The sequence below is a fragment of the Dama dama genome, chromosome 5, assembly GCF_033118175.1.
Source record: "Dama dama isolate Ldn47 chromosome 5, ASM3311817v1, whole genome shotgun sequence".
Lineage (NCBI taxonomy): Eukaryota > Metazoa > Chordata > Mammalia > Artiodactyla > Cervidae > Dama > Dama dama.
Window position 1 is genome coordinate 52,414,709 of NC_083685.1, and position 16,672 is coordinate 52,431,380.

The following is a 16,672-nucleotide window of genomic DNA, read 5'->3' on the forward strand; positions in this document are numbered from 1 at the left end:
AAGTTTGCCAAGTGCTGGTTTTAAGAAGATAGAACTCGTGATTACAGAACAGGATTTATTAAGAGAGTGAGTGTGAGCATGTTAAGTCGCTCAGTTGTGTCTGACTTCATGACCCCAAGGACTGTAGCCTGCCAGGCTCCTCTGTCCACAGGATTTCCCAGGCAAGAACAGTGGGCTGGGTTGCCATTTCCTTCTCTAGGGGATCTTCCCGATCCAGGAATCGAACTCACATCTCCTATGGCTCCTGCATTGGCAGGCAGATTCTTTACCCTTGCACCACCTGGGAAGCCCCTTATTAGGAGAGTACCTGCCCCAATAACATAATTTCAGTTATTCCAGCCCCTGTGGTGGATAAAGAGTCTGGGGGAAATGGTCATTTGGGATTTCTGTTATGGAGATCTTCTGTTTATTTCACGGGTTGGAAGGCTGAATTACTGCTTCCACCTCCTGACTCTCTCCCTGGGACAGAGTTATTCTGATTCTTGGTCATGTGACTGCCCTTCAGCTTGCATGGAGGATAACGTCCCTGCCCAACTGACTTGGTTTTGGCTGAGTGATCTGCTTTGCCACTAGGCAGAAGTGACTGCAAGGCTAGGTCTCGGGTGTTAAGAAGCATGGCAAGTTTCTGCCAGCTTCCTTGAGCTTCCATTCATCTCCACAAGGAGAAGATGCCCCAGGGGGCTGTTGTTTGCTTAGCCTGAGTCTTGGAATGAAGGCATGTGAGACAGACCGGAACCCAACTTGAAACCTGGAGCACAGCCTAGTCCAGCTGAGCCGAGTGGAACCCAGTCAAAAGTGGCTGAGCCTCAGCCAATCTACAGAAGTATGAGCGCAGAAGGAAATATTTGCTTTCATAAATCGCTGGTAGTCTAAGGCTACTGTTATGTGGCATCATCACAACAACAGTAACAACAAAAAAAAAAGATACATATGGTTAGGGGACTGTTGTGTTTGGGGGCTAACAAAGACCAAATCTTTCTCTCTGCAAACAGGCCAGAGCCTCATCTCAAGAAAGAGGCCATTCATTCATTGTGACATTGTAGTGTCAGCCCTGTCAGTTAAACCAGGGAAGAGACCTTTTCTCAGACGCGGACAGAAGAGAAACTGAATAGAAGACACGATTACAGAGTGAGGCCAAGAGAAAGTCCACTGCAGATGGTGCTCTTACCCACAAACAGGCCAGCCACTGGGGCGCACGAACCCCAGTCAAGAGACCAGAGAAAGCCATTCCAGGAATCCAGAGCTAGAGTTTAGCTAGCATGTCCAATGGAATGGGGCCTGACACTCTGGAATGGAGCTTAGAGAATTGTAATTTGTAAGCTGCAATGTTTTTATGCTTCTTACATTTTATTTATTCCTGTCTTCCCTTAGTGAATAAAGACATTATCTTGTGCTCCAGACCCTCTCAGCTGGGCTAAGTAAAGCAGCAGACATCTGGTTCTGCCTCGACTAGAGCTTTCAAGAGTGTGAAATGTTCCCGAGGGGCTAGGAGAGGCTGCCACGCCAAGAGCCCCAGGAAAGCGGATGCCTGGGCAGGGTATAACGGGCTGCCTGACCCAACTGCTGTCCCTTAGTAGAAGCTTCACTCCGGGACCGACACACAGGCTGTTCTGTGCTTTATGGGCGGAGAAACTCTCTTACAGGGACAGATGCTGCATGACCATGAAAACACTCTTTCTCAGAATATACATTTTTTTTTTCTGCTAGGGAACTCAGCCTGAGTAGAGGGCCACCAAGGAGCAGTAATTCCCACCACAAGAGTTATTTAATCTCACATAAATGATGTCATTAAAACCACAGGGGAACAATTACCTCTCCCACTCATACGGATCTGGAAGAAGAGCATTGGTAGAAATGCAAGATGAAGTTGACTTATCAAAGTGGTACACCGCACCTGAAAAGCAAACAAAAATTTCAGTACAGGCCCAGAGTCAGGGAAGTGCATCAAAAACATTTCTCTCTATCAACGGGACCAGCATAAGTTAAATAATGCAAAAGGTTACTCAAGTTAGACCAACTAGAATGAAATTCTTCAGTATAAATGGAGAGCTTTTTTTTTAATAATAGTTTTTCATGATAAGAAAGTTTACTTATCCTGAGTAAATGTGCAAACACAATAAAATTCTTAGCTTCATTCTCCATCATATTCATTATGCATCTCTTGGTGACTATAATGACATTCATTATTTTTAGGAGAATTTATTATTGTGAATACATAAATCCCAACCCATTTTGTCACCTAGTAAAAGATACACATATGGGTTTTCTTTCTTTTGCTGAATATCCAAGTGGAAAAAAATACAGAGAGATACTCAGGAAAAAGTTAATTTAAAGTAATAATTTTTTATTACTCCTGAAATGCTTTCACTGTGTTCAGGAATATAATAATGAAGATGGATACCATTTTACAAAGCATAATTTACTTTAGCTCTTTCATTCTTTAACTATCTGGAATTACACGAGTGACCTACACCTAAGCATCATCCAACCCACTGGTAGAACTCATGCTATACTTCCAAGATCATTTCTGATTTGAGAATCTTAAGTGTAACAAATATTGTCATAACATCAAATATTCTTATACTAGGGGATTAAAATCTGATGTTTCATTTGTTGAACTTTGTGATTCTGAATTGAGTTGCTAAAAGATATTTTTAGGTTATTATTGAATACAGCAATTGGATGCTTAGTAGATGGCATGGGTACCAGGTGATACTGTTAATTCTAATTAAAATATGTGATAGGATGAAATAGTTGCTGGCTGGCTAGATAACATGCCTCTTACAAGCAGGTTTACACCAGTAATTACAGACTGCTGTACAAAATATAAATAGATAGTTTTCAGATTTGTTCTGGAGTTTTGTTATCAGGCCTTCACAGCCATCAGGAGTATCTCTTAAAATTCCATTTTTGCTTTTGAATTCTCTTTATTCACATGATTTAAAAGCTACTTGTGTAATTAAAATTTTTAACTGAGAAAAAGCTTTGTCATGAAAACTTGAGATCTCTCTCTGGTTGGATAAGATTGGATAATAGTTTTAAATTTTCCTTGTGGTTTTTTTCACACTAGACACAGTCTGTAGAATCCAACCACCCACCCTTGGCAATTGTCTCCTTCACTAAAAATAAACATTCAGCCTCACCAGAATTAAGAACAGACTGCTTTTGATAAAGCATTAACAAAGTCATCTTATTTCTATTAAAGTGGTTCAGAAACCAATTAGTAATTTATTCCAGAAACGAAGGCACATAGCCACTCTAGAATTAACGTTAGTTTTCTGCAAAGAATTAGCCTGCAAGAACCCTCCAAGAGCACGAGGAAGATATATGGTGTTCCAAAGGCTAATAAGTAAAGAAACAAGTTTACTCCTGAAAAGTCAATTATTTTAGGCACTAAGGCATCATAAATTATCCATTAAGCAGTTCCTAAGTAGTTACCAATGGTTACCAGGTCCTCTTTCTTTCTTTCTTTTTAATACCATCAAAACCCAAATTAATGTCTCAGACTAAAAGTCTGAGATCAGTCCACGTCACAATCCAGATCAGCCCATGTCACAGACCATTTGAGTATTTTGAAGAGAGAGAATTTAATACAGGGAACTGGTTACACAGAAGATGGAAGAGCTGAGAAGCCAAAGAAGGCAATGAAGAGCCCAGAAACTGCCAAGAGCAGAAAGCCATAACCCTGAGTCACAGGAGCAGCGTTAGTCACTCAGTCGTGTCTGACACTTTGTGACTCCAAGAACTGTAGCCTGGCAGGCTCCTCTGTCCATGGGATTCTCCAGGCAAGAATACTGCAGTGGGTTGCCATGCCCTTCTTCAGGGGATCTTCCCTACCCAGGGATCGAACCCAGGTCTCCAGCATTGGCAGGCAGATTCTTTACCATCTGAGCCACAGAACCATCCCTGGACCTCTGGACCTGGGGGAGCCCAGGAAAGCTGGACCCGTGGGGAACCGTCCTGTTAGGAGATGGAATCAGGAGACAGGCCCCTGCTGGGGACTCTATGGGACACACATAGGGCTTCTCCCTGCTCCTGTCCTTGGCCTGTGGCCAAACCCAGACAGAAGTCAGAGGCACAGAGCCTGGGAAATGCACCAGGGAAGGGGTAGACACCCTGGCCTGCAGTAAAGCAGGGCAGGGAAGGCTGAGAACCAGCACACGACCGATTAAAGGAAGTTGAAGCAAGCAAAAAAAAAACCAAAAACCCCATACTTCCAAACCAAACATTTCTGTGGAATACACATCCTATTGTGCAGAAATTCTCCTAAGAACTCCCATCTCCTTTCCTTAGACTAAAACGTTCCTCACAAATGTGCTAAGTGCCAACTATACATAAAACACCATGCTAGGGGCTGTGCAGATACAAGCAGGAGTCATATCACATCTCTTCCTGCTTTCAAGGAGTCTCCAACGCTGACCATCCCTCCCTCTGCTCCCTTAGACAGGCCTGTGCTCCAGGCCAACTGAAGGTACCCTCTCCTCCCTCTATTCCCCTGTCACTGGCACTATGACCTGGGACTGCAATTCATCCATTCACTTGACAAACGTTACTTCTAAGAGTGGAGCCAAGCCATAAGGATGGAACAGGAAAGGATTTCCCTTGCAGTCCAGTGGTTGGGACTCTGTACTTTCACTGCCAAAGGCCCAGGTTCAACCCCTGGTTGGGGAACTAAGATCCTGTAAGCTGCAAGGCATGGCCAAAAAAATAAAAATTAATAAGGACTTATTGTATATTGCAGGGAACTCTACTCAATACTCTAATGGCCTATATGGCAAAACAATCTAAAAAAGGGTGGATATATGTGTGGGCATAACTGATTCACTTTGTTGTACACCTGAAACTAACACAACATTGTAAATCAACTATACTCCGAAAGACATTTAAAGAATTAAATTAAAAAAATGCAACTTCTAATTTAATAGTCCTGAAGGGGGCCTGACAACCTGCATTTCTAAGAAACATTCAAGTGATGCTGATAATTGCACTAAAAAAGAGACGGAATAAGCATTAGCCAGGGAATGGAATTGCTATGTAAAGAGGCGAAGAAATGAGGAGAGAAGAAATTCCAGGCAGAGGCACAAGAAAACTCAGCAAGAAGTGTGGAGAAAGAGAAGCAGTCTCTTGATCCAAGAGCACAGAGAGAAAGGAGAAGGCAGTGAGGAGGGTTTTAGGTGAGACACTGGCATTCTGCTTCCTCCTCCCCCAACTACTGGGCCAGAAGCCACATGACCCCAAAAGCCCTCATCTGTCAGCCAGTCAGGGGTTCAGTACTTGTAACTGCAAGAGGAAGGAGACAGAAACAAAAGGGGCGGAACACAGAGCAAAGACTGGGCCTGGTTCCTCCCAGTCACCCAGAGCAACTATGCTTTCTGATCCCTTTGAGACCCAAATTGTTCAACCTAGCCTTAAAAGAACTGAGGCCTGCTGGAATCTTGCCAATAAATCCACCCCTCCTTTTCTGGTCTTAAGTGAGTTTGAAGAGGGTGCTTGCTATTTGCATCCAGGAGTTCTAAGAAAAACCATAATTCCCCTGAGACTGATCACTCTCACTTTCCAAAATGTGTTTCATACTTACACCAAGAAAAGTGTAATAACCACAATAACTTCCCTGATGGGGCTTTATGATAGGTGCCAATACCTGTATTTTATCCTGAAGAAATAGGTTCTAAAAGGATAAGTAACCTGCCCCAAGCCATAATACAGTAATGTTGGAGCCAAGACTCCAACGAGGTGACTCTCAAATTCAAGACTCTTGCCACTAAAAGTGTTGCCATTTGTGAAGTTTTAAAATCTGCATCACCAACTGGGATCTTCCCCTGGCCACAGTCTCCTCATTTCTGAACATTGTAACACTGTTTCCTACTGAAATGGACATGAAGAGTGCAGATATCAGAGTTTAAAGTTCAAAGATTACTGTTACACTTTAAGAAAAAATACTTCATTGTGGAATGACTTTAAATTTACAGAAAAGTTGCAAACTTAGTACAGAGAACTGATGCCCCTCACCGTTTCTCCTAATGTTAATTTCTTATGTTACATGCTGCATTTGTCCGAATTAAGAAACCAGCATAGCGTTACTATTGAGTGAACTCCAGACTTTATTCAGATTTCACCAGTTTTTCCACGAATGTCCTTTTTCTGTTCCAGGATCCAATCCAGACTCCCATACTGCATTTAAAATGCCTCAATTTTTAACTTAAAAAAACAAAAACGGAGACATTTATAACAACCCAAGTTGGAGCTAAATGTAAAGTGCTAGGTTTCCTATTTTTGAACAACCACCCTTTGGAGAATCTCCTTCCAATCCAAAGAGCTAAATATTATCTAGGCCTAGCAATGCCTAGATGCACTATCTTTTCTACTTTATTCTTCTTATACCTTAACTTAGATTGGAAATACATATATGTTGGGAAGATCCCCTGGAGAAGGAAATAGCAACCCACTCCAGTATTCTTGCCTTAGGAAAATCCCATGGACAGAGGAGTCTGGTGGGCTATACAGTCCATGGGGTCACAAAGAGTCAGACAGGACTGAGCACTTCACTTTTTCATACATTGTTTTCAAGGAATCAGACCAATTTAGCTTTCTTAATATTGTGCCACCCAGAATACAAAACCTTGATTTTTTTCGTTGTATATTTTCCAGATTTTCTACAGAAAATAATTTTGTAGTAAGGAAAAAAAGTTTGGTGCCATCTTGTACTTCTAAAAGGAAACAGGACTTTTTCTAACATGGAGACCAACAGGCTCATTTGTGCATGGAGTATGTCTTCCAAGACGATGCTAGACGTTCCCCTCCTTCTGCTCGCATAGCTCAGCCTGTGAGATCTTAGCCAGTCAGGGGTTGAATCCACGTTCGCTGCAGTGGAAGTTCAGCGTCTTAACCACAGATCACCAGGAAAGTCTCGATGTTAGACTTTGAAAAGAGCCCAGGTACCAATGTGCGTTTATCTTCCCCAATCGGAACTCAGGTTGATTCAGCATTACAACTTGGAGATCTACCTAACTTGATTCTTTATCAATTCAATCATTAAACTGTAGGGTTTTTTCCCCCCTGAGATATAATATTTAAAACTGATTAAATTATCACTGTCATTTCTTCACCCCTCCTGTGCACTAGAATTAGACAGCTATGCCCTTGTCAGGTGACTTTCAGCAACTGCTACTAAAGTGCCTGGTGTATCGTTCCCTGTTTCACTGATGGCTTGGCCGTGTGACTTGCTTTGACCAATGACAAGTGGGTGAACGGGACTTTGTGTCAGTTACACACTGAGGCTTCAAGAGGCATCGCAGGTGTCTGCTCAGGCTCTGGCTTCCTGTGGTCGCCTGAGAAAACGGATCGACAGGCCCAGAGTTAAGGCCCAGCACAGGCTCTGAGCTGACTAGGGTTTCCCGAGTGTTAGAGAATGGTGGCTCAGTGTTAAAGAATCTGCCTGCCAATCAGTAGGAGACGCTGGTTTGATCCCTGGGTTGGGAAGATCCCCTGGAGAAGGGAATGGCTACTGACTCCAGTATTCTTGCCTGGGAAATCCCATGGACAGAAGGGCCTGGTGGACTACAGTCCATGGGGTCACAAAGAGTCGGACGTGACTTAGCGACTAAACCATCATCGCCACCACCGAGCTAACTAGATGCCTTGAGTCCCATCTGGCCTGGCCATGCCCCACCTGGACCAGTTGAATACAGCCGCTTATCAGACCTGTGTTTGATGTTGTAAACCCCTGAGGTGGTGAGGTGTCTCATAAGCAGCCAAGCTGATACACCAGACAAGACAAGGAAACTAACTTCTCCCCAGTAAGCCCTAACAACCTGTTTTGGAATTAAAGCAACCCATCCGGAGCAGATTCAACTTACTTCCAGGCATCAGTTCAAAGTGAGGCCTTCCTTCTTCAGTGGAGAGAAGAGTAGCCAGCTTCCCTTCTATCATCTCTCCATCGATGAATTTTCCATACAGGGCAGTCCTTTCATCAGGGTACACGTAGGCTATCTTCTCTCCCGTCATCTCCCCATCTTCATTTACTTCTCCTACAAGGCTGCCTCCATCCTGATGGGAGAAACCCAAAACCAGAAAATATTATATTATAGTATTTATCTATATGACACGACCAGTATTCTTGGGCTTCCCTGGTGGCTTAGCCGGTAAAGAATCTGCCTGCAATTTGGGAGACCTGAGTTTGATCCCTCGGTTGGGAAAATCCCCTGGAGAGTGGCTACCCACTCCAGTCTTCTGGCCTGGAGAATTCCATGGACTGCATAGTCCATGGGGTCCCAAAGAGTCAGACACGACTGAGCGACTTTAACTCACTCATATGATACAAGTTCAAGATATTCCTCTTGTGCACGCCCACTGTTAGTAGCACTAACATGGATCATAACAGATTAAGAACTCAGCTTTTCACATGAGCATGAAAAGCATGAGGCATATCATCCCTCCCCACCCAGTCCCCTATAGGCTATATGCACAGAGAACGTATAAACCTGATTTACAGAGTCAGAGATGGAGCTGTAATTTATAATCCTGGACAAGTTACTGATACTGTCTAACTTTGTTTCTTATGTAAGAAACAAACACGCTGTATTTGTGTCTTCAGTCATGTCTGACTCTTTGGGACCCCATGGACTGTAGCCCACCAGGCTCCTCTGTCCATGGGATTCTCCAGGCAAGAATATTAGAGTGGGTTGCCATGTCCTCCTCCAGATCTCTCCCACCCAGGGACGGAACCTATGTCTCCTGCGTTGCAGGTGGACTCTTCACTCACTGAGCCACCCATTTGTAATATGTCACAAACATTGAAAGGAAATGTGACAAGGGTTACTCTGGGCCAATATCAGATGTGATGAGGATCTGCAGCAAAACAGTCTTACTATTCTTAGAAATTTGCTTTTCTAATATTGAATTCTGAATTTCTGGTCTACTAAGAAAATCTTTAGTTCAAAGATACTTAAGAATTAGTTTAGTGTATGTGAGTAGAGAGTTGTCTGCAGTTTTGTAAGGAATAAACAAAAGAACTTTGAGATACTGTCTTTCTGAGAGTCCTATACCATGGTTTATTTTTTTGAGCTAGAATGCGAAGTGAAAAAAGAACAACTAAATTCTCCTCCTTTGCCCATCACTTCTCTCTTCCCACTCTTCTTTATTTACTGCTCCCTTCTGCCTCCTTCCAGGAGAGGAGCCAGCTGTGCTTCCTGTTCTACCGTCACTTGTTTCATTCCCAAGGGTCCTTAAATGCTTTAGGGCAGAGGCTATCGTAGAATTCTGTATCCTGGTACCAGTGCTAGGGACACAGGAGGTGATGAAAATACTTTGTAAACTGAATTGGGATACTAAAAATAAACTAATAGTTATTATTACATATTATTAAATTATATAAATTATTAAATAAAAAGAGTTAATATTTAAAAACCTAACCTAGGGTACAAGATATGTTTCCTTTATTTTTCCTTCCCATCTAGGAGGTCCTCATGGTATAAACGGAAATCTCAGACCTTTGTGGGTTTGACCTGAGACTAGTAAGGCCATGACATCTTCTAAAAGCTTGGTTATTTCCTCAACTGAAAGGTTCTAGAAGCAGCTACTCAGAGTCAGTGATGTGGGATGACTTCTGAGTGATTTCAAATGCTGTTTACAGAGAGGGAGCAGGAAGAAATAACCACCAGGTATAGAATCTCCACAGTTCACTGTAGTCTAATGGCTCTTTGGAGAAAAAAGTTATAAATTTAAAAATGAATCACAGCACTTCCATAGAAAGAAAAATACTTGGAAGCATTTTTCCCAGATAGAAAGGACATTAGGAATGCATTATTGCTCTTCCTCCTCCCTGAGTTAATTCTTAATGACTTAGCCTGAACAGAGATGTATTTTCTGCAAGATCTGCCTTCAGACTTTCAGCGACGATGACAGCTGAGTGGCGTTAGAGCACTTGTGCTCCTCACACACCGTAACTAATTAAACCATCAAGATTACTATTTATTCAGCATTCTGTCTTTCTAGGGTCTCAGGTTTTCTTCCCCCTTACGTACTTTAAACTTCATTTTGGGGGCAAGTGATTTTATTTGTCTAGAATGATAAAGCAGATTCTTCTTTTATTTTAGAAAGGAGTTGGTGGTTTTAGTTGCTAAATCGTGTCTGACTTCACGACCCCATGGACTGTAGCCCTTCAGGCTCCTCTGTCCATGGGATTCTCCAGGCAAGAATACTGGAGTGGAATGCCATTTCCTTCTCCAGGGATCTTCCCAACCCATGGATTGAACCGGGTCTCCTGCACTGCAGGCAGATTCTTTACCGACTGAGCTACCAGAGAAAGGAGTTATGAGTTTTTAATTAAAACTCTCTATCATTGTTCCAAGGTAAGCTTTTGACAGAAATAAACTACCCTTAGAATGAGCTTACAAATCCTGGATGGAGGATCATTTTTTTTTGCCTCGCTTTGTTCCTACTTTGACCTCACGTCACAGACACTTCCTTGTTGACTGTACCAGGGGGAGCAGAGGGAAAACTGATCCCCTTTCTCCTCTGCTCAGGGGCTCCCCCTATGGGAAGAGGAATCCTTCACTTGATCGGTGAGAAGGCAGGATCTGACACCCATCTCTACCAGATGGGGGTTAACAGGATAAAGTCTGCTGCTCTCCCATGTTCTGCATTTTCGCTCACCTGTTCTGAGAATTGGCAGCGCCCATGGGCAGCACCTGCTCCCCTCTCATCCTCTCTTCTCCTTGGGGAAGCTCCCCCAGGCAGCCCTACTCCCCAAGGGAAACCTGCAGCTTTCTAGCTGCTCTGTGGGCACCTGGCCCATCTGTTTAGTTCAGAGGGGCAGAAGTAGAAACCCATGACACCTCTGCATTCTAACTCCGCCATAATGAAGTCCTGATCCCTGACACCTATGTCCATTTCTTAATTGCTCAGTTGAGTCCGACTCTTTGTGACTTTTGGGACTGTAGCCCTTCAGGCTCCTCTGTCCATGGAATTCTCCAGGTAAGAATACTGGAGTGGGTTGCCATTCCTTTCTCCAGGGGGGTCTTCCCAGCCCAGGGATCGAACCTGGGTCACCTGCATTGCAGGCGAATTCTTTACTCCAGGTTCCTCTGTCCATGGAATTCTCCAGGTAAGAATACTGGAGTGGGTTGCCATACACAGGGACTGAATCCGGATCTCCTGCATTGCAGGCAGACTGTTTACTGTCTGAGCCATCAGGGAAGCCTGCTTCTTAATTGACTCTCAACCCGGAGATCAGAGCAGTGGGATGTGATCACCAGCCTCACGCCTGGCCCCAATGCCAACAGATACTATCCACAAAATGTCATCAACCAAGTTAATTTTGACAGCTTGTAACTCCCCAGTGCTTCTTCCTTCCTAAGGTGGAGTCCTCTCTTGGTGTTTAAAAGGACACTAATTAAAGCTGAAGGCTAAAGTGCAGCTGTGCATTTTAGGTTTCAAACTGCAACTGCATTGAGTGAATCAGATCAGTTCACCTTAGTGCATCTTTGATCTCCTCCAAGGACTTAAATTGATCATAGTTACAAGTAAAATTACAGGTAGTGGGAGAATCTTGTGATTCATTGCATTTCCTTTATTTCAACCCCCAGGAGGAATTCCACTTTCCCTGACTTCAAGATTCACTGTGCTATGGGCAGCTCCCTAGCACGGGGCAGTAGGAAGCTTATCCTGCCTAGTGACGAAGCAACAGAAGTTTCAGGCTTCCTAATCTGGTAAATACCTCCACCTCTTCTCCCTCTGTAACAGAAACTTCTGAGCTGTTGCAGATCCTACCAAGAGAATGTGTAAATGCTTTAATAATAATTAAAAAAAATGTTTCACAATTTTTTTCTTTGGCTAGAGTATAACTTATTTTTCAGCAACAATAATGTGTAAGTAGATTTTGCTGGTATTACTTTTCTTGTTATACATATAATAGAGACTTTGTTTTTACTGATACTTTTAAATCATAAAAGGATAGGATTAAGAGTAAGAAAAAACATATTTTGACTTAAGCTCCGGACAAAATAAAATATTAGATAAAATATTTTTGCAGGTCTATTTTCTGAAACATTTTCTGGAAACTCACTAAGAACAGATGGGGTATTTGAAATGCAAACAAAAATTACAGCATTAATTCCCAGCCATGGGTTTTTGCTGCATCTTTCTGCTCTAGTCAACTCCAGAAAGATCATAAATGTTATCAAATATTCAAAGGCTAGTTAATTTTAATCACCTTGATTTAAGCAATATAAACCAAAAAATGGGGAGAGGGATTGGAAAGTCAAGTAACAATAGTGTAGTAAGTCCAAAAAGATGTGAAATTGCTGGAATCATTCTTACATATGAGAGAGAATAAAATTAATTGCAACAATGAAACATTCCAACATTCTTTCTATATCCCAAAGAAATATTTTTAAAAATCAATGTATTTTTGTTTTTATTGGTGGTACGATCAAGCCAGTTTGTCTCAGTTTGGTTTTCTTTTACTTTTTTAAAAGATATTTATTTAGCTGCACCAGGTCTTAGTTGTGGCATGTGGGATCAGACCCAGGCCCCCTGCATCGGGAGCATGAAGTCTTGGCCACTCGACCACCAGGGAAGTCTACTCCATTTTGTTTTAATCGTGACTAATCATTTCTTTCCAAAGCCACCCTGAAGAGGAATTTATAGAGATCGGAGGACAATTTAAGTCAACTGTTTCACAGTGAGAGGACAACCCCCTTAAGTTGTTGACTTCAGCTACTGACTCTCAAGTTTTCACAGTCTCACGTTTTCTAACATAGAGAATACATTTTATTCTTCATTGGGAAGACTCAAAGCCTTGTCTTAAAACATGCTATTTTTCAGCGAATTGAGCAGTGACAAGACTTACTGGGTAGTATATCCAGCACACTCCATGCCGAATGTTATCTTTATATTGTCCCTTGAAGATCAGTCTCCCATCTGTGTCGTACTCCTGGGCCGGTCCATTCAGCTCTCCATCTACGTACGTGCCCTGGAGAACGCCTCCGTCCTCGTAAGTGTAAACTCCCTGCCCCTGCAGGGCATCGTCCACGTAATATCCCTCCAGGGTGCTGTGCGGGAAGGGAGAACAAAAGAGGAGCGTGAGACCGCGACTCAACTCTCCTAAAAGACAGGATCGTATCATGCCCACCTCTGTTCCAATGCCCAACTGTATTCAGTACATCCTCCTGAGTTCTCTGAGACTGCCAGGGAAAAATACTCCTGAGATATGGGTAGGATTAGAAACAGAGGAAGATTTAATTCCTAATCTTCTAGCTCGTATTAAATCCAGTTTCTCTACTGAAAAAAATACAAAAGAAAGAAACCACAAGTGGAAACAGAATAAGCCTCATCTAAGTTACGTTTCCTGGGGCTTCCCTGGGGGCTCAGATGGTAAAGAATCCGCCTACAATGCAGGAGACCTGGGTCTGATTCCTGGGTTGGGAAGATCCACTGGAGGAATGCACAGGAACCCACTCCAGTATTCTTGCCTGGAGAATCCCCTTGGACAGAGGAGCCTGGTGGGCTACAGTCCATGGGGTCACAAAAAATTGGATACCAATGAGTGACTAAGCACACGTTTCCAAGGCTAGATGCCGACCAATACCAGGCAACAGAAGTGCTGGTGTTACCCTTCCCACACATAAAACACTCCTGCTTAATTTCCCTCAAGAGTGGTCCAAAATTCACTGGGAGTTCTCAAGGGTCTTTAGATGGCTTGTATAGAGTGGTCTCTAATAATACAAATGTGGTTTAGAAGGTGTAGATGTCTACCTATCTGTTTTACACTATTAATGCATTATTTACTGGTGACAACCACAATTAGTATCCAATCAAAAGTATCCCCTTCCAGCTCTTTGGAAGATATATGGGAAGGTACTTGTGTGATGTGTGTGTGTAATCATGAGCAATGGGGGTAAAGTATGGAAGATGGCAGGCTAAACCTGACTAATATCATTTGTTGTTGTTGTTTAGTCACTTTAGTCATGTCCAACTCTTTTGAGACCCCATAGACTGTAGCTTGCCAGGCTCCTCTGTCCATGGGATTCTCAAGGCAAGAATACTGGAGTGGGTTGCCATCTTGTTCTCCAGGGGATCTTCCTGATCCAGAGATCAAACCCAGTTCTTTGAGTCTCCTGCATTGTAGGTGGATTCATTAGTAGCCTGATAGAAAGTTTGAGATCCATAGTCCCAAAACTGAAGAAAGCTCACAGGGATGTTTATGTTGATTTTATAAGAACCTTTTATTCTCTCCTCATAAAACACTTTTTGGATTTCATAACATATTTTGAGTGTCAGCCTTGCAAAGGCCATTATGCAACAAAGCTAACTTTATCCAAAAATTCCTTTATGAACAGAAATTTGGAATAAAGGGAAAGACCAGCTCAAATTATTATTATTTTTTACAATTAAAACATAAGATGGTTAGTAACAAACAGTTTGATTATTTTAACACGCACAGATAATATTCATTCATTAATTCAACTAACAGATATTTATAGGATGCCTTCAAGTAGTGAGCACAGCTGTATGAAGATCTAGGAAGCATTATGAACAAGACAACCACAAAACCAGGAGACAGATACTGGGGACAGGTGGGAGCCACGGGGATGGATGTGGCTGCACCTGACTCTACCTGGAAGAGTCTTATCTTGCTGTTAATGAATGACAGAATGATCTGTAATTATTAAAAGAAAAGCACAGTTGAAATAACGATACCCTCTGATTACAATGTAATTAGACTATTTGTAGTCTCCCAAAGAGATAAATCATTCTCTTTCAGTTTTGTTTGTATGATCAGTGATAAATAGGCCTAGTAAATTCATGTAGAGACGAGGGTGTACTTCAGCATAGCCCTTGCATCAATAATCAAAATTCTAAATTAGTGAGGTTGGAATTAATGAGATTACACTGTTATTAGATTCCCACCACGGAAAAAAAAAAGAAAAGAACAACCTTGGTGAAGGATAACCAATCAACTGATATAATGATGCAACAGACAGGACAAAACACTATTTAATTATCCATCTTGACTTGGGGAATTACCAGGTAAAACACGGGATGCTCAGTGTAGTTTCAGATAAATAACAAATAACTTTTTTTTAGCATAATTATGTCCCAAATATTGAACAGGACATAATTATACTAAAACATTTTTTGTTGCTTATGTGTGTGTGTGTGTGTGTTCAGTTATGTCTGACTCTTTTCGACCCCATGGATTGTAGCCTGCCAGGCTCCTCTGCCCATGGAATATTCTAGGCAAGAGTTTTGGGATGGGTTGCCATTTCCTACTCCAGGGGATCGTCCTAACCCAGGGATTGAACCCAGGTCTCCTGTCTTGCAGGCATATTCTTTACCACTGAGCCACTTGGAATACCATTTTAACTGGGTGGCCTGGGTTTTTATTTGCTAAACCTGGCAACCCTAAGGACTGAATTCTCTGTCCATTCTCAGTCAGACATTCAAAATGTTACTGTGTGTTTGGGCAGAATTATCCCCTGACAGACTAGTCTGCCAGTATTTCTTAGGTTTATGATGAAATCTACAAGGCATGGGTCTCAAGAATCAGTTAAACGATCATGTGGATTTGCACATATTTCCCCCTGGTCATGTCCAGTAGCTTGTCTCCCCCTCCCTTACAGCAGAGCCCACCCTTATTAGTATCATAACCCTAAGAACAAACGGCTATTTCCTGTAGCTCAAGAAACCTAAGATTCCCAAATGCAAAGTCTTGAGACTTCGGAGAGCAAAAGTTACTGCATTGTTTTCCAGCCCCTGACTGAGGAAACAGCTTAGCTTCCTTGGTAAATTTTTTTGGTAACTTGGATGGAATCTGATAACAAAACAGGGACATGTTATCAGATGAACTGTGATCTCCAAGGCAATAAAAAATGATAAGGCTCTGAAATCCTCTGTCACTGAGGAAATAAAAAACTTCTTAGTCTGGTGTTAAAGGCACCGCTTCTTTCTCTAACTTTTCCTCCCGAAGAGGTTGGCAAACCGTGGCTGGCTGCCTGTTTTTGTAAATACAGTTTTACTGGAACACGGCCACGAACATTCCTTTCCGTATCCTCTGTGGTTGCTTTCATATCACAACAGCAGAGTTGAATAGTTGCAACAGAGGCCATATGTGGCCCCCAAAGCCTAAAATATTTACTATCTCCCCCTCGGCAAAAAAGGTTTGCCCAACTTCTGCTCTAGAATCCCCTGGTTACATTAGTTTGTTCACTGGCCTCAAGCACACCTCTATGTATCTTAGCTTCTATACTGGGTTTTCCCTGGTTCTTGCCTTGAAACATGTGTAACTAAACTTTTTAAACTCCTGAAGATGACTTCAGGGGAAAAAAAAAAAGTTGTGGGTCACATTTGCCTTTTAATCATTCAAAACAAAAATAACTTTGGGAAAAAGAATGAATATTCTCCAACCTCTGGTCTTTTTCTATTTAAAAAAGAAATCAGCTATGAGAAAATGGCATTAGGCTGTACTTGATTGTTAGTATCTGGTCATATTTGAGAAGTAGCTATGGAGGGAAAACTTTCTTATCTTTTTTGCTGAAATGGCACGGGGAATTATACTATAGAGAAGGGTGCTCATCATTGGCCTCCCTGGAGCCTCCCCTTCACCCACATGGAGCCCTGCTTCCAAAGGAGGCTACCTTGACCTCTGCAAGCACGGTCACCGGAGCCTAGC

At 42.4% G+C, this 16,672-nt stretch overlaps 1 protein-coding gene across 2 annotated transcripts in view; it reads right to left on the bottom strand.

Moving 5' to 3' along the window:
- The window catches only part of SETD7 (SET domain containing 7, histone lysine methyltransferase), a 51,875-nt gene that overhangs the window by 13,247 nt on the left and 21,956 nt on the right, over positions 1-16,672 (bottom strand). For both annotated transcript variants that reach the window (XM_061142382.1, XM_061142381.1), the window contains exons 4-6: positions 12,851-13,052; positions 7,857-8,046; positions 1,813-1,894 (exon numbers count right to left, since the gene is read on the bottom strand). In XM_061142382.1, coding sequence (XP_060998365.1) covers positions 1,813-1,894; positions 7,857-8,046; positions 12,851-13,052 — 474 coding nt within the window. The remainder of the gene's footprint in view (positions 1-1,812; positions 1,895-7,856; positions 8,047-12,850; positions 13,053-16,672) is intronic.